The sequence below is a fragment of the Sesamum indicum genome, linkage group LG11 (genome assembly GCF_026168435.1).
Source record: "Sesamum indicum cultivar Baizhima isolate 11 linkage group LG11, ASM2616843v1, whole genome shotgun sequence".
Lineage (NCBI taxonomy): Eukaryota > Viridiplantae > Streptophyta > Magnoliopsida > Lamiales > Pedaliaceae > Sesamum > Sesamum indicum.
In genome coordinates, this window is record NC_142667.1 from 13,500,489 (window position 1) to 13,525,267 (window position 24,779).

Here is a 24,779-nt window from a genome sequence, read left to right on the forward strand (position 1 = left end):
TGATTACGATAAAATTCACATCTTAGTCGAATTTTAAGAATAACTTTATTAGTAAGATTATTAAAATAATTAAAAAAAAATTAATGAGTAATAGACAATTTACAAATAATTGTGGCAAGATTAAACGTTATAAATAATATCTATTATTAAAACGTAGTTTTGGTATAACATAATCCCAAAATTTATTATTAAAATAAGAGAGTCAAATGACACAAGATATTGGAGAAGTTTGTTAATTAATATTCTTCAAAATTGAAGCAACTTGTTAAAACATTTGAATAAGCTCTTAATATTTTATTTTTGTATCTTGTAAGCTCCTACTTAAAAAAAAATACCAAATATGTTTTAATATTTTATAAACTTTAAAACATCTTATAGGATGTGTTGATAGATTATAAGCTCGTCCAAATACCGTCTAAACAAATGGAGAGAGGCTTTAATTCGAGCTCATTATATGAACCATGCAATTTGAAAAACAAACCAATTAAATAACAAATATAATAATATTCGATTCCAATAACGACACCTTTAACAATCCTCTGGTTTAGGTGATGTTCCTCTAAGGGTGGCTTTTCCAACCCTACTCATCCTCTCATCTTAATTATATATAATAAAACAAAAATAACAAATGATCATTTTAGGCCAAGCAACCAATGATTCTTCAATATTTTTATTTCTCCTGACAAGGTATAATATATCGTTGCATCAAAATATGAAATAATTAAGAAGGAAAATAGAAAATATTATAGAATTATTTTTAGTTTATTAGAAATAGCTAATGACAATAATATCATAAGATGAGGACTTAGACACTTAACTTACCTACCAACCAAATTATGGAAATAAAGAGTGGAGGGAAAGTTGCTGCACGAGAACTGTCAATACATTTTTGTAGTTGAAGAGTAAATGCGACTTGTGCGTTTTTCTTGGAATGTAGGGATTGAGGTCTAGCAAACAGGTCCACTGAATGAGTAAATGCCCAAAATTAAAGAGGAGGCCGTTGAGATCTTTTATTTCATTTGGTACATCCCACAGGCTTTTGGATTAAATGTGACTCATAATTGTGGATTTGGGAGGGCTTTCAATGTTTGATTGATTTTGATGCACATCACATTCAGCCTTTTCCCTCATATTTCCCAAATACAATATGTATACCATAAATAATTTTCTACACTGTAAACATCAAACACTTTTAAAATTATGCTTAATAAATAGTATCCACCATGGCCAAATAAAAGAAATGCACAAATTTAAAAATTTTAACTACAATTAATCAACTTTTGCCGTAATATTGGCTATGATCAAAACATTTTTCATGTTTTTTTTTTTTTTTGTGCATACAAAAAATTTGTTTAATCTGCAATAAATGAGTACTAGATTAATCGTTGGTAAATATGAATTTTCATTTAGATTTTGCTAAACAAAAACAAACGCCAAGAGTAGTGGATGTAATTTTCCAAATTAGAGTAAGTCTTGTATAATAAAGACTAAATCTCAAGAGAGTGAGGTGTAATTATTCCTGAAATGGAACTGCATCAAGAGTTAAATGAAAATAAGGAGTTGAAGGAGCAATGAAGGTGTAGTTGAGATTTTAGAAAAGGACACCAGATGTGGTGGAAAACCATGTGAAAGAATTGATGGATGGAAGCCTCTATCAATCACGTGGTACCCATATGCCAAGATTGAGACCCAAAGATAACAAACACGCTAACTCAAATCCAATTCTTAAATACCAGATGCAATGTGCCTCTGAATTCTGATGCTAAGTATCAATCAACCAAACACATAAAACAACTTATCTCATACACATGAATTTGTCCTAAAACACAAAGGGTAACCAAATATTTTCCTGGATCGTAGCTTAGGATGTATTGGGTAGGGTCCATTCATCCCCCAAATATACATCATGTATAGTGTATGACAGATATTGGATTGTTTTCTTCGTACCTTAAAAGACAAGGGACCATCCTAAATGAGATGTTGCCGAGGATGGTCGTTCTCTATCCGAGTCATCCCAGCATTTGGTGCTCTGATTTGATCCCAGGAAAGTGATAATGGTTCCCCACCAAAAACTTATCCATGAATCGCCTTAAATTTGATGGCAGCCTGAAAATCGACCCAACTTACTCTCGTTTGTCAAGTTCAGGAAGAAGTAAATGTTCTTGAGACAAGCAGCATCAAGCGCCAAAATTACCTGTTAGAATCAGCTGTATCAGATCTCACGTAAAAGTTAGAACACTAAGTAAGCAGATTTGTCTATTGGGGGTCAAGGCAAAATGACAACTTTTACAGGACAGACATGCTTAATGTCTAGCTCACCAGCGAAGTCAGCTACAAGTGAAGGATAAAGTTTGAAACCATTCTTAACTGGAGTTATCAGAAGCTGAGCAGCAGCAGCAGCAGCAGCAGCTTCAGGCAAAACTTGGGCCAGGTAAATAGCATGACCATACTATTATTTCAGTGTCCACAAGGAATGATCCATAGTAAAAAATGGATGCTCACAAATGAAATTTTTATTCCAGGCTGAGCAGGCCCAACCATCCTTTGCTTCATGAGTTCGACAAAGTATTTGGAGCTTATTGTTGCAAGAGAACAAATATTAAATTTTACAGTGTAATCTCCAAATGAAAAGTCTGCAAACAAGCTGTATGTTCTCCCACTAATAAACCCTTAGGAGTATAACTCGAAATCAGTTACTATCGTCAAATCTAAACCATCATATAACTAGCTTATTTTCATGGAGCATAATTGAGGAGCCAAGATGCTGGATGAGAAAGCAGGCAATCAAATGAAAGGATTCTCAGGTCAAAACTTTCATAGCACCATCAAACAATTATTAAGAGAACAGAAATTTCATAAACTTAAATATGTTAAAAGAAAATTACCACAGCAAGATCTGCAGAACAGAAATTTAGAAGTGGTTTAGTATGTGCTTAGAGTTTAATCAGAAAGGAAATACTCTTCTCATTAGTTATCGATTCCACTCACATTTCTACTCAACCAAAATAAACAAATGCATCAATAATGTTCTAATTTTGATCTGTCATTGTCGGTCACAACATCACTTGTAATGGTGATTTGAAAACTACATAATCAATGAACTTTTACCTGCATAACCACAATGGATAGAAATCTTCTGCACCCAGGAGATCAAATCTATCATAGTGGTATACAAACCTAGGCATGCATAAGTTAAAAGCAATCAGTTGACAAATAGTAACATAAGCTTCCAAGCTTCAGTCCAACAAAACCCCAACTTTTGCATCCAATTTATTAGTTGCTTGATGCTTTCATTCTCCATTCCTCCAACTCATTTCTACTATTCAAAATCTATTGCATCAAAAAGCTGCAGAAGAAAGGAGTTCAGACGTAGCAGTTCATTAAGGTCCTCTGAAGTTTCAAATTTTAAATGAAATTTAATTTGTAATAGAAAATTGTAGCAGCTTGTGAGGATATGGAGAACTGGAAAAACCATAAAGTAATTAGCGATTGCAAAAGGATAAAAACGCGCCCTAGGTGATGATTGAGCAAACAACTACTTCAAAGCAACTACCAAAGAATTCAGAGCTTACAAAACTTGCACACCAAAGAATTACTAAAAATTTTCCAAAGAGGATGAATTGAAATGATGAGTCTTTATTTTTCTTTTTCTGGTTTTTGAACTTTAAATAAGAATCAATCAGATAATTTTGAAATAAAACTGTTATAACAGACAGAACCCTTAACTCCTTATACAAATGTTATCACAGCCTCTCATCTTCGAGAGCACCCTCCAAAACACATCCATTCAACCACAGAAACAAAAGAGAAAGGGAGAAACAAAAAATTGTTTCCTAACAAGCATATAAATATATATTGGTTGTTACACCAATTCATGGGACAAAAGTAAAAAAAAGCAAGAATGCTATATGTCAAAACTAGTTTCTATTCACACCTTCCCACATGCAAATATCTCGGCCACAAATAAATGAAGAGACCATCTTCAAGATAAACCACAAACTAGAATTTACAATCTAGCGAAATGTATCTGACTAAGCAAGTAGAAGAACTGTAGTTTAAATCATTGACAATTCTAATATTCAATTAACAATTTTTTCTGGAATAAATATCTTCGACGATATAGAAGAAGATCAAAGAACATGGCAAAAGCAAAGTCTTAGCAACTTAACCAAAGATAGGGGAATATAGTTAACACCCATGTTATATCTATTGTACAAATATGGTTACCATGTTATATAAATTCAAGTTCAAGAAGTCCCATTCTAGTTAAAGCGAAAACATGTTTGTTTAGCTGAATTTTTGAAGAGATATACAAGTGCAAAATGTCCCATTCCCAGATGGTCTGTGTTCTAATCAACAAAATATAACTCCTGATGTCTGCCTTTCACCATTGCCTCCTCTCACCTATTATTTGCACTTTGCATGGACTCCATCCCATGCTCATTTTTTCACTGGTAAAGCATTCCCAGTACCTTAATTGGCAATCTCACTATATCAAAAAATATTCCAAATTATGGTTCTTCAAACATTATCCAAACACATGGAGAATTCTCAACCTTCTCCATCCTACAGGTCCTTCATCACTAAGATAGGCCCTTCACCTAATCATCATTGAGGGTGCCAATCCAACCCCTACTCCTAAGCACCATTGACAGCTTCAATGTGACAGCATCAATTTGACAGCACTTAAATAACATTCCTAGATATGGTATCACATACCTTACGTAGAAAAAGTTGTTCCACCCCTCAAACTTCTATAATGACAGTTTGGCCCCAACCCGGGTATAGGGCAATTGATGACAAATATCATGCTTAGGAGACACGAGCCTTACCACCTAATAAATTCAAATAAACCATAAGAGAACACAGAAAATTAGACACTATCTCAATTGTCATCCAGACCACCCTCAAATCAAATGATCCAAGTAACATCATCATCCTGCATTTGATGCACGCCACCAGCATCGTTTTAGCCGTGACAAAGTGAAAACCACTTCAACACCAGAAAACACCTCATAAGTTTTCAAAAACTTCCTCCTCGCAAGAACATCTCCCAATTCCTCAATACTCCTCCAAACAATAACTTCCAGTTACGTAAAATCCAAAAGCAGCACCTGTTTCTATGTCTCAGTTCCTTAGTGATTCACATCACTGTCTACCATCAGAAATAGTTCCATCCAACCTCAATACTTCCGTAATCAATTACCACACACCAATATATATTTATGAACCTAGTGGAAATGTAAATATTAAGTAGAAGAACAAAATAATAACCTGAAACGGATTGGCTTTTACTATTATGTGAAATGATTGTACAGATGAACTGGGAAATAAAGCCAACGAAAAAGGACTTTAAGAGTAGCTTCAGTACATTTATAGTAGGGAAGCTACTTAAGGACCAAGGATTTCTAACCCATAGAGAACTCCAGCATACTTGTCTGGCAGTCCCTCCTCACCATTGCCGAAGTAGACTGCTCTAATCTTCTCAAAAGCATGCCAAGTGAGCAGGCTATCAGACCCAGCCTGGTGGCACTTCCCTACAGCGCGTTCCACGCCAAGAGACTGTGCCACCCTATCCAACCCGCCATGCAGTCCCCGACAGAATTTCATCAAATGTTTGACATCATAAACGCGGTTTCCAAAGATGACCCTCAGCAAATTCAGAAACTCAGGGAGGGTGGCCGGGAGGGCTTGCCCAGTAATGGCCTTGATGAGATAGCCAAAGTCATACCCGCTATGGAAGGTGATATAAGTAACATTCTCGTTGCACAATAGACCGGAGGACATCATGAGCTCAGCGAATTGAGAGGTGGAAACACCAAACTGGCGAGTGGACTCAAAGTTGATGCCCTGGTGGCGGAGGAGGTCAATGGAATTGGGCGAGTGATCATCACGAGATATGTCAAAATCTCGAAAATTGAACTCCCAGATGAAACAGTGGTCGGAGTATCCAAGGTCCGGAAGGTTCCCAAACGAGTCAGAGAGCGTGATCCCCACTTGAATGAGCTTGAGAGCGTCTACATTAGATTTGAGTGTTTGGTAGTGTTCACGGGGGTCGGAGTAGGGGTGCTGGTGACGGATGACGACACCAGGGAACTCGGTGTCCATGGAAACAAACGAGTAGTGATCTATGAGGTGGCGGATGAGGGAGAATTCGTACTCCAGGTTGCTGGACCAGACTGAACGGATCAAGATAGGCTTTTTGGAATGATTTAACTGGAGTTCCGGAGGCCAGGGAGGACGAGGAGGGGAAAGAGGCGGCGGGTCGTCGGCGGTGGCGGTGGGGGTGGCCATGGCCATGGTGGGGGTTCCAGATCGAAATCGACCTTTGAATAGTAATGGTAAAATTTGGGGGCAAAGCTAGGGCTAGAGGGACATGCAAGAATTGGGTTAAAATACGTTTTGCCCTCTCAACACCTCTTAAACCCCTTCAACAACTCTGATGTCCTACCCACTTAACCCCCTTCCTCTATATATACTATACTATACTTTACTCACTTATCCGTATACAAATTATATTCAAAATATTAAAGAATCAAACCATAATTGAGGTTATTTATCCACCTTTACTCCTTTAATTCCCTATATTTCAATATTTAAATGCTGCAACTGTAATTACAGTGTTACTAATAAGGAAACAAGTAAATAATTCACATCAACTAGGCATGCTCTATATGAATAATGAAGATGGCCCTCGTGTAATAGGAACCAGCTCGGGTGGGAGTCACTAGTTTAAATCTTCTCTTATAAATTTCATTTTTTTTTAATTTATTCGATACGGAATGATATGTGTCGAGCATGGAATTAGGTTAGAATTTCCGTATTCATGCTTCAGTTCATAATATACAAAACAAATACACCATAGAAACCTTTCCCTGAGCAAATTTCAAACTTTGTTGGACACAGCTCTTTCTCATCGAAGTAGTTAGCATGAGAAATATCGGGATGGCAGAAGTTAAACGCATTGAGTTTCAAACTCAAATGTAAGCCACCGGAAACATCCAAATCCTCGCCTCACACTAAACAATTGCCTATGCAACAACCACATCGGAGTATGCTACAGCAAAGAACAAATAACTAAGAAAATACATGGTGAAAACATAATCAATAGAGCCAAAAATAGTGCTAACCAGAGCAAGAGTTGTATGGATAGGAAGCATTGAACATTACCCCAGGTCAATACAAATATTGTTTGTCGAGGATTCATAGTACAAGAATCACATAATGGACCATCTGCTGGCTAAAGTTGATTCACATGCCTTGACAAGTATCATACATGAATCACTTATGCCAACATAGATACATGTACCGTAACAAGCCTTTATATGGCTGTTGCCAAATGGTGGTATCCAACCTTCAGCAAAAATATAGCCCAAGTTATGGGATAATGTATTAAACATGTCAATCCTTTGGAAGGATGGAGACAGTATAATAAACCAAATTAAACAAACATCTGCGAAGACTGCAACATAAGAGGGATTACGGCTATATGAACTCGCATTTTGAACAGAATTGGGAGATTAGTCCTGCCATAAATCTGCCAATAATAAAATGTTCTCAAGCCAGAGAACCTTGATATGAGAAAACAATGCATGTATGTACACACATACATGAGAATCCACGAACAGAAATACTATTGTGATGACTTGATATGTTTTTAATGATTGTCACACAGATGAAATCCCATCAATCAAACATCGCAACAGCATAGTACAAAGGAGTACAACAGGAAAATATATCATGAATCCGAGGGAGTTGAGAGGAGAAAGCTTTCTGAGTCATTCCCCTTTACATCTTAACACCAAATTACTAAAATGATATGAACTATAAAATCAGCATATGGTCGATAAGACCTTCATATCTTTACACTAGAAATAGGTTCCTTCAGGAGGCTGGACCAGCTTACGGTTGTGTGGAGCTGCCATCTCTTTCTTCAGCTGCGTCAGTATGTCTTCCATCGTGTATTCCCGCTGCCAATTTGCTAGAAGCCCAAACTTTTTTGGTTCCACCTAGGCACGAAAAGACAGAACTACTTGAGCCTCAAGTTAGGTAGAAATAGCAAGATAATTGGCACCCACATTGACAAGACATGCCAAACAGGACACTAAACCATCACTGGAAAACAAGTGCACTCTTGCATGGAATGTTCAATAAACCAACCAGGTACAGAAAAAAGGTACACACTATCCACCCAATACAATTTTTTACATGTAACGCAAAAGAATGGAAATATAGTGTCAAACATCAAGCAAGTAATCAAAAGCAAAAGATCACAAGCTAGCAAAAAATTGCAAAAGCTAAATGATTCAAAATATCTCCAAACAAGCCAATAACTTTAATTCTTTTATATGAGTGCAAGGCACCATTTGCATGTGAGACAGGTTACTTCCTATTGCCATTTGGGGAAAGATAAAATGATGAAGAGCCGCACAATCAGCAGAAGTCCATCTTAAACTTGTCTGCCTTACATTTATTACTGTACAGATTGTCAAGGAAGAGCCAAGACTACGGCACAAAAGGAGAAACATCAGGCACACTTTACCATTCACTATCTGAAAATGTTACATGTCCTATTAAAAAAAAATGCATTGTCGACTAAGAAAAGAGATAATTGCGTTCATACCACGCCAGTTTCATGGTTTACGCAAGTCATGTTAATCCGAGAATGGAAACGAACACTGGGAGGCTTCTCTGGATAATCTTTGTCACAGAATAGCTTCAACTGATATATACGTCCTTCATGTACCGACTGACAAGAAGAGATAAACGGGTGCACTTGAATTAGTAAGGTTAATGTCGATATATGCAAAAAGGCAATCAAATGAACTGCAGATCACGTAGTGCCTAGTACAGCACTGAAGAGGCAACATAAAAAATCTTGCAAACTATTCCACAAAAATACAGATGTTAAGACTTAAAACAAAAGGTCATGCTACAGAAACATTAGTATTGTTATCAACAAGCCACCATGGAGAGGCATGCAAAGGTACCCAACTAACACCATTACAGCCCACTAGAAAAAGGTCCAAGCGCATAAAGATGAACATCAAGTATCTACCAAACCTATGATTGTGACACAATAAGCCACAATCACATTTGCTTGATTGTTACAAATTGTATGCTTATGGCTTCAAGAATTACCATATAAACTGAACTCTTAGCCACAGTAAATAGATTCTTGACGAAATACTCCATCCTTGTTCCTTACACAAGTGAAGAATGAACTGATAAGCATTCCTCTGAAGTAAACAATCAGAGGATGGAATAATAGAATTTTCTTCTGGTCAAATTCAAGCTGAAAGTATAAGCGTGTGATAACCGAACCGGAGGAGTACCATTTCAAACTTTATTATTACACATTAGAATGAGGTAATGTATGCAGAGGAGATGCTCACATTGTGTGGACCAATGATGGTGCCAGTCCAGGACCGCATGTAAATGTCATCTCCGTCGTCCATCCCATAACTTACGGTACCATCTCCAATTCCCTTCTCTCCACGTTCAAGTTCCTCTAGCAACCTGAAATTTCGAGGGACTGCCAAAAAGCAGAAAGCGTGAGTGGTGAGATACTAAATTCTTAATCCAGCATTCCACATATAATAGCTAAAAAAGCACTGAGAAACTACACTATATAACTTCCATCGTTAATGGATGACCGACGAATTTCATGCATGGCAAAGTACAGAAACCATGAGCATTGCAACAGTTGGTTGGCCAAACCAAATTGCAACTAAAATCCCGCAGGATATCACTTGAACAATCAAGTTAGAAGATTTCTTTTACTCGCCAAGGAAAAGAACAAACAGAAACATAAGAAAAGCTGCTAGCGGATCTGCTGAGCCATACATGAACTTTTATAGAATAATTGCCTTGACATTTCAAAATACTCACAACCACAGCTAAATCCGTAAAAGAGTAAAGTTCAATATTTTCTCCTTAGCCCATTACAAACACAGCAGCCAATAGTACTAGGGAGCAAACAGAACCATGAAACATCAAATGACAAGTCACCAGAAAAAACTTCACCTGACCAGTCACTCAACACAATTAAACAACCAGATTGCGTGACTACAACAATCAACGCCAGCTTTTGCATTAACCGTAAGCCAAAAACATAAAAGTTCTTTTTAAATCAACACTTCCCTCAACAACCCAGAAAGTTCCAGACATGTAATAACGAACAGACGGCATAATATCCCAAATACGTATCATTGATAATCAAACTTACCGCCAACAAGCCGCTATCAAGATCCAACATTTAACTCTTCAGAACAATCAGTTTACACCATAAAATTTAACGACCCATTTGCAGATTGACCATGAAATTTGTGAAAATCGCGAAGAATCAAAAGAAAAAACAATTAATCATAAAAAGCCCTTCTGTATAGGGAAAAAGTATCTTACCTACGACACTGGATCCTCCCGAGCCAAGGGTCATGGTGTAAATACGTGAATTGGGGTTGGTTTCTGAGCAGAGATCGATGTGATCGAAGAGAGACAAAGATAATCAGGAGAAGGCGTAGTCAAGAGAATCTGCAGAAGGGGAACGCGAGGTTGAGGCGTCGTTAAAAAGAGTGGAGAGAAATGGGAATAAAGCGGAGTGGGGAATAAATTCAATAAAATAATTGAAGCTGAGGGCAACACTCCCAAAATTATTATTAATCAAAATGTAAATAATTGCTATATTAATAATTTACTTTTTTTTATATCAAATTAATATTAATAAACTGATAAATATTTTAATAATTAATAACTTTATATCATGATAAATTAATATTAAAAATAATCTCACGTTGTTTATTAGGAGGGATAAAAATAGAGTAAGATAGATAAATGAGGGATAATTATTGTGACATGCAATTATGGTAATTATTTTTTTTTTTTAAATATTGACAATTTAAAATAAACCAACATACTATTACTATTTAGTATGCAATATATCAATATTTTTAGATCAATCAATAATTTTAAAACAAACAAATACTACAATTAAAAATAACCTAAGTACATATATACGTAAAATTCAAATTCACGACTTTCTTACTTTAAACATTTGATGTTTGTGGATGAAAATGAAAGCTGATTTATTTCATATGTACGTTTATGTCTGCTATTTTTCATTTATTATTTGTTTTTGTAACTAATTATTATTTTTGAATTATCCAAACAGTTCCCATAATAGGGTTTTTTCTTATTAATTTTTCAGTTTTCTAATCAATTTCTCAATTAAATAGAGGCTCACTGTCTTAGACCAAGATATGGAGTGACCAAAATGTCTCTAGCTATGTTTATGTATTTATTTTTTGGGGAACAGTACAAACAACTATATGTTTTTTTATTACTTAATTTTATTAAAAATTCTTTATTCATACACATTTAAAGTTAATTTATTTGATTAGTTCTGGTTAATTGTTTATTTTATTTAATTAAATAAGTATAAAAAATTAATTATGCAGGTAATTGAATATGTTTGGATGGCTAGTAATAATGGATGCTCTTCATGGTTTTATTTGGGCAGTCAAAATTTAGAGTTGCAGTTAGAGACATGGCTAAGAATTTTAATATAAATAAATATTAATCAAAGAAAAATAATTATTAAAAATTTTACATAGTGTTGGGATTTGTGATTTGAGTGTTTTATTTTGTGTTTTGGAGATAGAGACAGAAAAGTAGAGATAAATAAGTGTGAATTGAAAATAGATGAATGTTTGGATTTGTATTTTGAGGTAATTTAAAATATTTTAAAATAAGTGGTGTAGGTTTGATGTTTTGTTTTGGAAGACAAAAAGCATTGTTCATTGTCAAATCATATCTTTTTAATATGTAAACATTGTATGTTTAATGTTGTATTTTTTGAGACAAAAATTACTATTTATTGTCAAATCATATCTCTTTTATATTATATATATAAGTGTATATATATATATTATATATAGAAAGTTGATTAATAAAAAAATACACAGATAAAGTGTAAAAACACAAAAGCAAACATTGAGTGTGTTTTAACTTGCATTGAGAAATGCAAAAACATAGAGAGTATTTTATCTTGTCTTGTATAACTTGTTTTTTCTAGTTAGTAGGCTTACGGTTCTTGATATTTAATTTTTTTTACCAAGTCATTTATATATATATAATTCAAGAAAAAATAACAGATAGTAAGAATTATCGCCAGGAAACTATTAGTTGGACAATTAAATTTACAAATTTTTAAGAAATTAATTACTAAAGATAAAAATTATAAAATTGTTTTATAAACTCCAAACATTCTATATTTATTATACCACAAGTTGCAATGGGTTGGGGGGGAAAAGAACTTTCGAAAGAATTCAGGGGTGGAGTGAAATTAGGAAATAGTCAAGGGACTCATTTGGAAAAAGGATGAAAATACAAAATACAGGGACCAAAAGCCATAGAGCAAGAAAAGCGACCTTCTACTATTTGTCTTCCCACAGTGTGAACGCGATTTGCCGGCGCTGCGCTTCATGGTCGCAGATTTCACGCTCAGCTGAAAGGATCACTAATCTTCACCATTTGCTTAGGTGATAAACATTTTCAAACAACTCATAGCTTTAATTTTACTATTTTTAATCAATGATTTAAGACAGTGTTATTAGTTATAATTGTTTTTTCCACCTTTATGATTTAAGTTGTAGACCAATCTTAGTGCTTACGCTTGTGCATTATGGAATGTTGCTGGTGTTTGTTCAGCATGGGTTCTTGATTCTATCTTCTGGGTCGTCTTTCCAATTCCATATTTGTGTAATATTATTTGTTATTGCTGTGAAAATCGCGTCAGAAGTTTACAGTTTCCAAGTTAGTGTTCAAACAGATGGGCATGTGGAAGCTTTTTGTGAAATCGAATATCAGTCCTTTTTTGAGTTCTCTGATCATGTCTAGTTTTGTTTTTACCTTGACATAGGTATCTGCTGTATTTGATTATTATCTTCAAGGGCATAAGTTTTGTGCTGGTTGGAACATTAAATTATGTATTCTGTCAAAAAAGGGGAAAGAAAAGTCTGCTCTGGTATGCAATCTTGCACATTGAACTTCCTGAAGTGCCAATCGCATAACGGTATGCCAAGAAAATACAAGCATATGAGCGAATTTTTTAGGCTGAGGTAGTTGCAGTTTTGTAGTTAGTGGAAGTGTGTTTGATTTGTCACCATGTAATGCAACATATGCTTTCGTTATTTGTGAAAAGTTCTTTAAATTCCGGTGAATAGTATGGTGTTTTATTTTCTTCTTTATGAACTTGGTTAATTTTTGTTGACGTCGATATAAAGTAATCAATATTCAGTTGCTCAAAGAGTGGAGCACCAGGACACGCCTTTTCCATTTCCCTTGAAAGTGAACTAGTTGTTCATTTCTATTAGTGAAGCATTATTCGGTCTTAGATTACAATTTAGAGTTGAATGCCTCAGAGTCGTTCCCACTCCTTAAACAGGTCTAAGATGTGTGTCTCTATCTCCTCAAAATATACATGTATAAGTATGTCCTGCTCTAGCGTTCAAATTTTGTAATCCTCGGACAAATTTCAATGTTTTGTGTTACAGATGTCTTTGCATCTTGGGAACCTATCATCTCAAACTCGCAGGGATGACCTTGAACGTGTTTTCCGGAGGTTTGGCAGATGTACTATACAGGTAAAGGACAAATATGGGTTTGTAGTGTATGATTATCCCGCAAGTGCTGAAAGAGCTCTAAAGACACTCCAAGGCAAGAGGATATGTGGGGAGGCAATAACTCTATCATGGTCCAATAGGCAGCCTCGAGCCATGAACAGATTTGCTGGAGGTGGAAAAGCATATGGGCCGACAGACAGAAAGTACTCTGTGAAAGAAAATGTTGATCGGAGGTCGGGTGTATATGATCCACAAGATTACAAGATGAACTCCAAGCAAGCTGATGTGGAAGGTAGAAAAATTGGTTCGTCGGATCTGCTTGATGAGTCAACTAGCTACCATCCTGATGATTCGAGAGGTTATGCAAGGAAAAGGGATCGTCCTTCTTCAAATGATCGTTATGGGCTAGGAGGTGCTGGAAACAACAATTTTGAAGATGATAGGTGGGGGGAGCAGGTTATGGATCCATCAAGTGAAAATAATTTGGACACTGGTATGGAGTTTGACCGCTATGAACCTCACCACAGTGATGAAAAGCAGGGGTCAGATGAACACCGTGGCTTATCTCCTTTAGCTGGTTCTCCCTTTGCAAGAAATTCCCTAGAGAGAAAAGGAGCTGGATATAATGATCATTCAGGAAAATCTACAAAATCTCAAACGACATGCTATGCATGTGGGGAAGTGGGTCACAAGATGAACAAGTGTCCATTTGATCTGAAGGGGCAGAGCTCCAGGTCCCAAGGAAGGCTGCGCCCGGGTGCTGACAGTGTTCCCATGAGGCATCATGAAAGTAAAAGGAAGCCATTCACTTCACGTGATCACCAAAGATTGCTGGGTCGTGGAGGTTTTTCCCCTCTGCAGGTTGCTACTAGAGGGAGAAGAAAAGATTTCAGTAACAAAAAAAGATATAGGAGGGACTACGAAGTTCAGGATAAAAATGTGAAGAGACCAAGGGGGCCATCATCATCTTCCTTCCACTCTGGTCATACTTTATCCAGATCACAGTCACCATCTAGATCCTTAGAGTCTTTGTCTCAGTCCCCATCAAATTCCAAGTCCAAGTCAGCGACTTTGAAAAATGGCTCCCAGTCTTCTTCTAAGTCTGCAACTTCCTGCCACACAGGATCTAAACCTGTTAAGTCCAATTCTGCATTGAGGTCAATGTCCGCTACCATCTCATCATTACCTATAGAATCCCGTAGACATTCTCCTCCATCTCCACATCAAAGACAAACAGATTCCAAGGATCCTATGGTGAATGCTGTTGGGCTTGCCAATCGTCAGGATTTATTTGAAGGGATAACAACGGGAGGAGATGGTGCAGGTGTCTCTACAACTGAGCATGTTACAGTTCCAACGGAAAATGCATGTGAAACAAGACCTGGTAAATTGGAAAAAGAAGAAATGAAAGAGGACCTCCTTGCAAAGGATGATGAGCACGGCAATTCTGTATCAAGAGGTTCATGTCAAGTGTTAGCACATTTACTGCATTCTGATGATGGTGCTCAAACTGCTGATTACATGTCTCAACACAGTTTGAAAGGGATGAGAGATTCTGAAAAGAATGATGTTGCAGGAGAAGATATGTTGGCTCCAAGATCTGATGGATGTTTAAGGTCTAAAGCTACCAATCCACTGAGTATGTCGTTAGATGAAATATGTATGGTTTTAAAACACTATGGTCTGCAGTACCCTACAGAAACTGAAAAGAACTTACCTGTGGAGATATATTTTGGTTCTGCCCGCTCATGGCCTTGGGAAATGATATACTACCGGAGACTGAAAAAGGGTCCAATATCAGCTGAGAACTATGCAAGGAGAATTTCTCAGAATGAAGAGTTTGGTATTATTGATAAATATATCAGAGGCAGTAGTGGCTGGAGTGAACTGAATCAGGACAATCCTTAAGTAGTCATTTATTAACAAGTCATCCATTGTTTCTCAATTGCTTTGGCTCCATACTTTTACCATGCTTTTTGGTAAGAAATGCTTGAGGAGATCTTGGACCAAAGCCATTATCAGGTACTGACCATTATATTTCTTTTGGTCACTTTTTAAGAGTATGCTGAGAGCAGTTATAGGATTCTTCCTTAACTGTTGCTTCTACTTGCAAATATGTTTCAGCTGTTCAAGAATATGAAGTAATACTCGTGTCTTCTATCTTTCTCTTGCTTCTAAGCGCAAATGGGTTCATGTATCAGAAAATTCACCTAGTAGGATCCTCTCTCTCTCTCTCTCTCTTATTCTTTTTGTTTTAATTTTCCATTTACAGAGTAAATCAATTAGATGTGGGAATACTGAAATTTTGTACTGCATTTCTTACTCAAGGAAGCTGTTCTGTTCATGAGAAGCTGACTCAGTTGTCCAACTTAGAACTTAATATTCCTTTATTTGGTTTTGTTTTTTAATAACTGATCTTTCTTATTGTAGGGCATTTCTGCTTCTTCTAATGTGAAACTTAGATGTTTTGGTGGGTGAGACAGTTGAATTGAAACTAAGCAGAGGCATATGGCATTTGGCACCAGCATGATGAAGCAATAGCTTCACCAAGGAAGGTTGGTCCATTTGACTTCCTTGGTTTGTGGTTGAGGTGGAGTTCAATGAGGTCAGCGGCTTCCTAGCTCGCTTAACACTTGCCTGATACTTTTGAACATGACTAATATCTTCTCTTAATTAAGTCGATGCATACAGTACCATTCTATGTGGTACATGACTCATGCTGTATTGATGCATGTATGCTTATGGAGCGATCACTTGGATGAGGGTTATTGGAACTACAATGTGTTGTATTCGGTTATAGGCATTCTTTTCTCTCTTGGTATGGAAAAGAACGAATTTATTGAACGATTGACAATATTTTGTATGATATATGGATTCCTTATGTTTGGACTTTCTTCCGCGTTATGAAACGTTTTTCTCTATTTCGTCAGGCATGTTTCAACCACCTTAAAACTCATATGACCATTATTTTGTCAGTTTTTGGGCAGAATCATGTCTTAGGTTAATGAATCTATTTTTTTTGGGTAAGTGGATCTCCTGAGATAGCATAGGACTCACTATATAGTATATAGCATCCGAGTTTGGTTTCCTTGGCTAAAGATATGTGCTGGCGTCGTATCTTGTTAATCTTATAAAGGTCTAATTTTGACCATATACCGAGGGCAAATAAATTTGTCTTATCATCGGTTTCATTTTTATCCGAACTAGATTTAAACCTAACATCTTCAAATTTTTGATGTTGTCCCATTTCAACTTAAATTTTGGTGGCTGGAAGGTAGTTTGAGGACAACCATGAAATTGTTCAAATGATGTGAGGTTTACAACTCCATTGATCACAGCTTCATCACATGAATAGTTTCTTGACATTGATTTATATAATCAGAAGTTGGTATATGTAGTAAATGTATATCAGTATCAGTTATATTGATTGGTCTGATCAAGTTGATGTTAATAGTGTATGTATCTTCTGTTTCTGTAGAGAGCGAGTAATGAAGGTGATTGTGACTGATGAAATCATCATAGCAGTAAAACTTTGAACACATCTTATAAAACTTGTGATGATAAGCTCACTTCAGTTTGGCCCGCGAGCACCCTCCAAGGTTCCATATTTTTTACCAAGTGAAAGTGCAAAGTGCAACATCAAATACAAGTTATGAAGTAATATGTGTATAAAAGGGTAGTCTCCCTGAGGGGTGAATGCATTCCTCCATTGGATTGTTGTTGGGTATTACCCTATTTTGATGAAAAGGCTGCAAGAAAGATACCCAAACCTTCTATTACTGAAAACCTTCACCTTTTCGATCATACCCACAATCTTACATATGCCTAAGTGTCCAAACGACATTTCAGTTTTCAACTTACCACATAAACTAACCACCCAACAACTACCCACTTTATAGTCACTCTCTTTTCCTTGTTTTTCGCCTCAGCCTCATTTGTGCCTCCCCGTTTATAATCTACTTTGAAATCAAACATCTTTCAAAAAATTGGAAATGTAATATAATTTGTTTAAGTTATATAAATCGTGATAGAGTAATCCTGTAAAATTTGAGGGTGGGGGGCGTGAACTAAGTAGGGTACAGTTTTAAAGACAGTAAATAGAATTAAATGGTATAACATGAAGTATCGTGGGCATTTAGTACCACATTAATTTGAGACAGACTGCCAAGAAAATATATATATATATATATAAAAGAAGATGAAGATTGATGAACAATAAGGAAAAGGGAATTAAATTTGTATTTATCATATGACGTAATAGCCTCATTATTCTCAACCGTCTCAATTACTGTTGCATTTATTTGATTTTAATGGTCTCTCAATCTAATATTGTAATCCATTTTTGAATGCTGGAACTACCCCTACCCCCCCCTTGTGAATTTACCTTTGACCTCATAATAACCTCACATGCATGCTACTTTGGGTGCGTTTATCTTAATTGTAATATCGACGTTGAACTACTAATTGGGATCGCATTTATTCTCTAAGGACACCCGTAAAATTAGCTAATTCTTGTTACTTTCACGTGCTCTCCATACATATCTTCACTTCCAATCTTTTATTATTTATTAATATTATATTGCATTTCATACATATATCCTATAATTTAAAATCCTCAAAATTAAATTTTTACATCTATATATATATAATACAAAATTTGGCGGTTCGGGCTGCGATCTGCCGCTGGTGGGTCCAACAAACGAAACTATGCTCTCAGGTACAAATGTTACATTTGTGCCCACCCAACTTACCCATATTTTCAGTTGTATCCACTAACCCCACTTTATATTATATTTTGTTTAGCTATTTTAGCACGTCTCTTCGTCCCTTTTTCTTTTCCCCTTTTTGGGGATTTCCAAACCCTTCAAGAAAGAGAAAAAAGGGAAAATAAATAGTTTTTCCATTTTGGTGACTTTTATTTATATATATTTCTTTTCACATACTCAAGATTCGAATATGGGTGTCCCTACTGGACCATTTTGGTGATTTGCTGTTGTGTGGCGTGCAGGGATTGGAGGAAGAACTCCAGTGTAAGGCAGTGAAAATGCAGGCAGAAAATTACCTAACATTCTGATTCTGATGATAAGAAAAATGGAAGGGGCACATCAACATAGTTTTGCGCTAAAGATGGCACAAATCTGCACCGGCGCAGGCGCACCAGATCCCTTCCTATGCTTGCTCCAAAACGGCAGAACAAAATGAAAAAAACTCAAGTAAAAATCAAAAGGCAGGTACGTACGTAGGTAGCACTATTAAGGCTCCACTCTTTCTTTCTTTCTCTCTTAATTACGTTAAAATATGTTAAAAGTGGAGCATCAATAGTGCTACTCGCAAATTGACACTACTTGTTCAAGACTGGTTTTCTGATCAACTCTAGCTCTTGTTCGTCTTCCTGGCGGCGTTGTCGCGGATGAAATCGAGCAAAACGGTGCTCTTGCATTTTGGGCATCTGGGGTCCTCCTCCGCCAGCATCACGTACATGAGGCACCTGGGGCACCCCACTAGCATCATCGACGTCGCCTCCGGGCTCCTTGACTCGTCCTGCTCCGAAGACACGCAGGAGCTGGGTGGCGACACCGTGGATGATCTGGTGGGCGACTCCACCCGCGCCCGGTTCATCCTCGGCGGCGACAAGTTCAACTTCAGCTCCAGCTTCGGCCCGTTCCTCCTGCTCATCTTCTTTCCCTTGCTTGTAATTTCTTGCAAGATATATACACCGCACCAATCAATTCCTGGTATATATGTATGTATATATACTTGACCTGTCAAAATTAGCAAGAAACAAGGAAAACGACGTGGATGAGCAAGTGTTGAAGAGTGAAAAGTGTGTAGGAGAGGAGAAGGCAAGATAACAGCACTAACATGGGGTGGTTTGTTGGTTTTGGAGGTGTAGAGACATAAAATATATAAGCAGGGTGGGGGTGGGGAGGGAGATGGGATTGCTTTAAAGCATAATTAAATTTGGAGAGAGGTGGGGAGGGTGAATTGAATTGAATTGAAGAGAGATGAGGAGGAGAGGAGAGTGTAAATTGAGGGGCAGGAAATGTATTAATTGTTGGAAAAATCCCAAGATTGGTTGCAGAAAAGGGAAATTTGTAGTAAATATTGCAATTACGCAAAACTGCAGGCAGCAAACCCCGTCATTCATTGCCTATGGAGTCGGTGTGTGTTTGTGTGTGTGTGCGTCTTCTTGTGTGTGTTTTCGGAGAAATATATATACATACATACATACATACATATCATCATCATCACATATACAGAGAGAGGAGAAGGGAAATTACGAGCTGATCAGCACCCATTTAAACCAAAACTAATAAATTTCTAACAAACCCCACTACTAATTAACTTTCTTAATATGTATAATATATGTGGACAACAACAATAATAATAATAATTAGTTGGAATTTTTTTAAGATTTTATTTTATTTTTATAATTTATATAATAATTGGATGTATTAATTGAAAATATGTTAAAAAATATGAAGATTGCGTAATATGATTGACTCTAGTGATTGATGGATGGACTTTGGGTGGCCGCTGGAACGATGATGTTAGCAGCTTGAAATTATACTTAGCAATCGCCCCAATACAATATTCAATTTCTCATTTATTGTGATTTAATAATTCTGTTATGTATCTTCAACTTTTTTCCAAATGTTTATTTATTCAAATATTGATTATTCAGTGGAGTGATTTGAGGTGGCTGCCTCATGTACTCTATATATGTGTATCTAATCTCTCTCTCTCTCTCTCTCTCTCTCTATATATATATATATATATATATATGTCATATATTAGCTAGCCCACTTTAAAGTCATGGGGGCATCATGTAGACATTAATTTTTAACGATCTATATTGCGAAAGTTGCGTCAATTAATACCTCTAATTATATAGGGAAATTAGTTTTAACTTAGAATAGGATTCAATTCAATTTAAATAAATTAAATATTTATTATATATATTCATATACATGGTAAGTAGGACGATCGATCATATAGTAAGTATTTCAATTATTTGATAAGGTATTGGAGCAGAATTATAGTCAATTCAAAGACTCCCACGTCCAATTAAACTATATAATTCAAAAGCGTGTTTAATTACGTGATTTTTATTCAACATATGAGAAATGAATGAAAACTAAGACCTCTTTGAATTAATTGTATTGTTCGTCTTCTCTCAATCATGACATATATTGAAATGCATACATAGTTTGCTTGTCAAATTTTGATACCAAGAAAATTAAATGTGTTGTTACGGATGAATTCAAAGATAATGTGATGATGGATGTTGTTTGTGTGTGTATGTGTACATTAATGAAATAGTTAGGTGTGAGATGTGCATATCCCCCAAGAAAACTAAAACGGTGCCAATATTAATTCATAATATATAATATTGATGAGGAATTAATTATTGAATGACAAAAAGGCCCTTCATTAAGAGTAAAACGGACATTTTCGCTGAAGATCCGCGTACTGACCCACGGGTTGGGTCGCTGGGACCCGCCCCGCGGATCAACCCAATTGTTGAAATGAATGACACGCCGCACGATTGGAGACAAAGAGCCTAGGATCGTGACACGTGGTTATATCTACAGTGTCCAATATTGATCCTATAAATACCGTAGATCTGACTCAATGGAGATAACTGCATTTATTGCATTGACTATTTAATTTCAAATCGCATATTTCTATCGCGACCACCAATTAACTTGGGCGTCGGAGGGTTTTCGTCGAGGACGAACCCGACTAGCTTAATTTACTTGTTTTAATCTCAGACCCCGTTACAGATTTAGGAGATGACATAACCAGATCGAATTTATTGATCAGGATCACACGTTCGAGCCGGATCAAATATAAATATATAATGAAGAAAAATAGGCAGGTACACAAACTCCAGCACGAGAGCAACTTCAACTCTCCCACGCCCTTCATTAAATCCATATGATGTCAAAATGTTTGCTCTTTCAACAACCCACCCTATATTAATATACCCCTACCTCATCCTTCATCATCCATCCCCAAATTCCCCCCCACCCAATTTTTAGGGTTTTCTATATATGCAAATTTCGTATATTTTTTTGTTAATTATTTGATGAAAATCGCACAGTAGGACTAGCATTGAGAAAGTTTTCAATTTATGAGATGAAATATAAGAAAATCATAACAAATGAGACTAGATTGAAAAAGATCCTAACATAAGGGACCAAAAATATAATTTTTTCTAAATTAAAATTACAAACTACTACAAGAAATTATGCCAATAGCTAAAAAAATTAGAAAGGACAGTAATTTATTAGTATTTAGCAAGGGATAAGAATGTTAAGTTCTTGTGATTTCAAAATTAATATTGAAAATAAAATATTTCCTTACTATAACTAGAAAGAAATTTTAATGTTGCAAAATTTTGTAACTGGCCTTGTCAAAATATTTGAAAAGTCCCCGTGAAATTTTTTTACAAACAAGTATTTGTGTTAGTAAAATTTATAATAAAATCAGCAACAAAAACATTTGATACTAAAATTCGCATTCGATCGAATTACCTAATAAATACTTTCCTACTAAACTCGTTGTGTCAACATAAATTAGCAACAAGTGCCGTTATTTTACAACGATTTATGTGGTTGCTAATACCATTATTTCTCGTAATGGACTTCTAAGAATTTATATTTATAATTCCGTAAAAAGTATATATAAGATATTAATGTAATTAAATCTAATTTTAAAATACCATAATACAATTTATTCAAGATATTAAAATGATATAAATCATACCATTTTAGTAATATATTTTATATTGTACTGAAGTGACGTGATTTATAATATTTGTGATACTCTTAAAAACTTGATCGATACAGAAAAATTTTGCTAACCCCCCACCCCACCCCATGACCGGATACATAGGTGATGAGAGATTAGTCAAATCAAAACTACTTGGTGAAATTCCTTCAAACAAATCTTAAACGTCTTAATATTGTGTTAGGTTTATTGTTGTTCAAATCATTCAAAGCATTCTTAATTCCACAATCAATTAAGATTACATAAAGTCCAATGTCTTTTATGCCACAATTATTTGGCAAATTAATTACCCCACCGCCCTAATTAATCCTTCAAACTTCAAACTATAATCATTACAAGCTAGCTGGCAAGAAATTATATGGGGAAATAATTTTTGGTTTAATTTTAAAGATATAGAAAAAATATTATTTTAGGGATTAAGTAAATTAAATTTAATTTTTTTGAAGGAATTAAGTAAATTGTGCATGATTTATATACTTCCAAGAAATGTAAAGGGTAAGAACTAAATTACAAATGTAAGTCTACTAAAATATTTTTAATATTTTTGTTAGGCTTTAATGTGCAGCACACTTTGTTATTAATTCCATATATTATTGAATATGTATTTAATTACACCACCCGTAGAGCCTTCGCTTTAATTTTCATCTGCTCCAATATTAATAAATATTTATTGTTATTAATTCACTATTAAAGGTTCCGTTGATCAATAATTTTCTTTATTTTTATTCTTAATTGCCAGAAAATCTAATTAGAACATCATAATTTTCTTGCAAGTTAATGCTACAACGCTTTATTTCTTTATTTTCTTTCTTATTATTTTTGCAGAATTGCAAAAACATATCTACAATGAGAACGCCAATAATTATGTTACAATTATTAGCCATAATTCAATATTCTAATGTAGGTCTCTGCCCCAAATCGACTGCAGACGATGAGCTCGAGTAATTTATAAGTCTCAAAACCTCTTATTGTAGCGATATGTATTTTAAAAACAAAATAATAAAACTCATATATTAAAATAAATACCTCGCGCAATAATACATTAATGGGCTGGCAAGTTATGTCAATATTAATTATTCATGGTGAATGCAAGAAAGTCCAAGTTTAGTAGAAAACTGAACCACGTGAGATTTTTTGAGGATTTGAGTTCAAATCTCATCAAATGTGCAGATATTTATTTATTTATGCTATAATTACACTTTCTTCACATGACGTTTATTGTAATTACACATAAACCCCTTATAGTTTGAGAAATTATATCTAACACTTTTGCAATTGCTTCTGTTAACAAATAAGTCCCCCATTAGACAAAATTTATTGAATTTGCTGATATTATCAAGAAAAATCAGAAAAATATATATTTACCCCTAATTGACTTATTACTGACTTACATCATATCAAATAAATCTTTTTATGATCAGATTACACTCATACGCCTTCACGCGTTAATGCATGTGAAGAGGTATATTTTCACCGTTATAAGAGTAGTTTAGTCCAAAAAAATTATTTGACATGCAATAATACAGTTTTAAGTCAATCAAGGGTAAAATATCAATTTCCATTCATGAATTTTGTGTTAATATCAGCAAATTAAGTGAATTTTGACTAACGAGGGGACTTATTTATAGACGGAAGCAAACCATATGGGTGCTAAATGTAATTTTTTAAACTACATATAGAGAATTTATGTATGATAACTGTAACAATAAATTATTGTAAATCCATATATAATTAATATAATTATTGATTCATTATTATTTAATACCAAATAAAATTACATATTTAATTGCTGGATGTGGGGGAAAACCAATGTTTAATATATATCTAAAAATTTAATTTATGATAAAATAGAATGGAGCAGATGCATTGTGCCTTGTATTTATAGTGAAGCATGAGAACAGAGAGTTAGGGAAACATCTTTCACAGTTAAGACGCATTCTTAAATCAGAATTGAGAGTACCTTAACAACATTAATAATGCCACCAATAAATAGCTTCTAGGTATGCCCTATTTCTGCCATAAAACAATTAAGTTTTATGGCAAAGTCAAATGTTTAGTGGAAAATTTTGGGCTTATTTTTCTTAAATATTGATGTAGATTTAAAGCTAACCAATTCAAAATCATATCGTTGACTCAAGATGAGATCGAGCCCATGTACGTGGTATGACTAGGGTTTGCTATTTTTCTAATTATATGCACCATTTAATACCACAATAATTTATTAATATACAATTTTAAATTAATGAAAATTAGGTCACCAAGTAGAACAATACCTATACGTTGGTGAATCCCGAACTCTTGACCTATTGGTTATGAGACCTCAATTTCGCCAATTAAATTGAATTTTATCAATGATATTAC

At 35.2% G+C, this 24,779-nt stretch overlaps 4 protein-coding genes across 8 annotated transcripts; 1 reads left to right on the top strand and 3 right to left on the bottom strand.

The window, feature by feature from the left end:
- Positions 1-1,708: 1,708 nt before the first annotated feature.
- On the bottom strand, positions 1,709-6,450 carry LOC105174007 (putative CCR4-associated factor 1 homolog 9). Of its 4 annotated transcripts, none has more exons than XR_016062795.1 (3): positions 5,414-6,450; positions 2,369-3,177; positions 1,709-2,194 (listed from the first exon to the last, which is right to left on the bottom strand). XR_016062795.1 is itself a non-coding variant. In XM_011095954.3 (3 exons), exons 1-3 carry the CDS (start codon positions 6,298-6,300, stop codon positions 2,191-2,193), a joined length of 960 nt encoding a protein of 319 aa, XP_011094256.1. In that variant the 5' UTR covers positions 6,301-6,450; the 3' UTR covers positions 1,709-2,190. The 4 variants fall into 4 exon arrangements, 3 of the variants coding, with proteins under 3 accessions (XP_011094256.1, XP_011094258.1, XP_088731487.1); XM_011095954.3 differs by having other exon boundaries at positions 3,109-3,177; XM_011095956.3 differs by lacking the exon at positions 2,369-3,177.
- Positions 6,451-7,623: 1,173 nt separating this feature from the next.
- LOC105174008 (ubiquitin-conjugating enzyme E2 variant 1D) lies at positions 7,624-10,587 on the bottom strand. Its single transcript, XM_011095957.3, has 4 exons — positions 10,405-10,587; positions 9,396-9,535; positions 8,624-8,749; positions 7,624-8,009 (listed from the first exon to the last, which is right to left on the bottom strand). The coding sequence occupies exons 1-4, from the start codon at positions 10,436-10,438 to the stop codon at positions 7,869-7,871; spliced, it is 441 nt and encodes a 146-aa protein (XP_011094259.1). The 5' UTR covers positions 10,439-10,587; the 3' UTR covers positions 7,624-7,868.
- Positions 10,588-12,413: 1,826 nt separating this feature from the next.
- Positions 12,414-16,503, top strand: LOC105174010 (uncharacterized). 2 transcript variants are annotated; one of them, XM_011095958.3, is made up of 4 exons: positions 12,414-12,539; positions 13,554-15,644; positions 15,747-15,835; positions 16,053-16,503. In XM_011095958.3, exon 2 carries the CDS (start codon positions 13,554-13,556, stop codon positions 15,528-15,530), a length of 1,977 nt encoding a protein of 658 aa, XP_011094260.1. In that variant the 5' UTR covers positions 12,414-12,539; the 3' UTR covers positions 15,531-15,644; positions 15,747-15,835; positions 16,053-16,503. The 2 variants fall into 2 exon arrangements, with proteins under 2 accessions (XP_011094260.1, XP_011094261.1); XM_011095959.3 differs by lacking the exon at positions 15,747-15,835.
- A 2,164-nt stretch (positions 16,504-18,667) lies between these two features.
- LOC105174011 (protein GL2-INTERACTING REPRESSOR 1) lies at positions 18,668-19,556 on the bottom strand. Its single transcript, XM_020697633.2, has one exon. It carries the CDS (start codon positions 19,296-19,298, stop codon positions 18,996-18,998), a length of 303 nt encoding a protein of 100 aa, XP_020553292.1. The 5' UTR covers positions 19,299-19,556; the 3' UTR covers positions 18,668-18,995.
- Positions 19,557-24,779: the final 5,223 nt, after the last annotated feature.

What these genes read in the sequence shown, in the direction of transcription:
- LOC105174007 (XM_011095954.3), bottom strand. Translation starts at nt 6,300, where the DNA reads ATGGCCATGGCCACCCCCACCGCCACCGCCGACGACCCGCCGCCTCTT. An exon ending in TATGCTGGAGTTCTCTATGG is followed by an intron (nt 3,178 to 5,413) that starts GTTAGAAATCCT and finishes ATGCATGCCTAG; the next exon opens with GTTTGTATACCACTATGATA.
- LOC105174008 (XM_011095957.3), bottom strand. Translation starts at nt 10,438, where the DNA reads ATGACCCTTGGCTCGGGAGGATCCAGTGTCGTAG. An exon ending in GGGAGGATCCAGTGTCGTAG is followed by an intron (nt 9,536 to 10,404) that starts GTAAGATACTTT and finishes GCTTTTTGGCAG; the next exon opens with TCCCTCGAAATTTCAGGTTG. An exon ending in CCATCATTGGTCCACACAAT is followed by an intron (nt 8,750 to 9,395) that starts GTGAGCATCTCC and finishes TCTTCTTGTCAG; the next exon opens with TCGGTACATGAAGGACGTAT.
- LOC105174010 (XM_011095958.3), top strand. Translation starts at nt 13,554, where the DNA reads ATGTCTTTGCATCTTGGGAACCTATCATCTCAAACTCGCAGGGATGAC.
- LOC105174011 (XM_020697633.2), bottom strand. Translation starts at nt 19,298, where the DNA reads ATGAGCAGGAGGAACGGGCCGAAGCTGGAGCTGAAGTTGAACTTGTCG.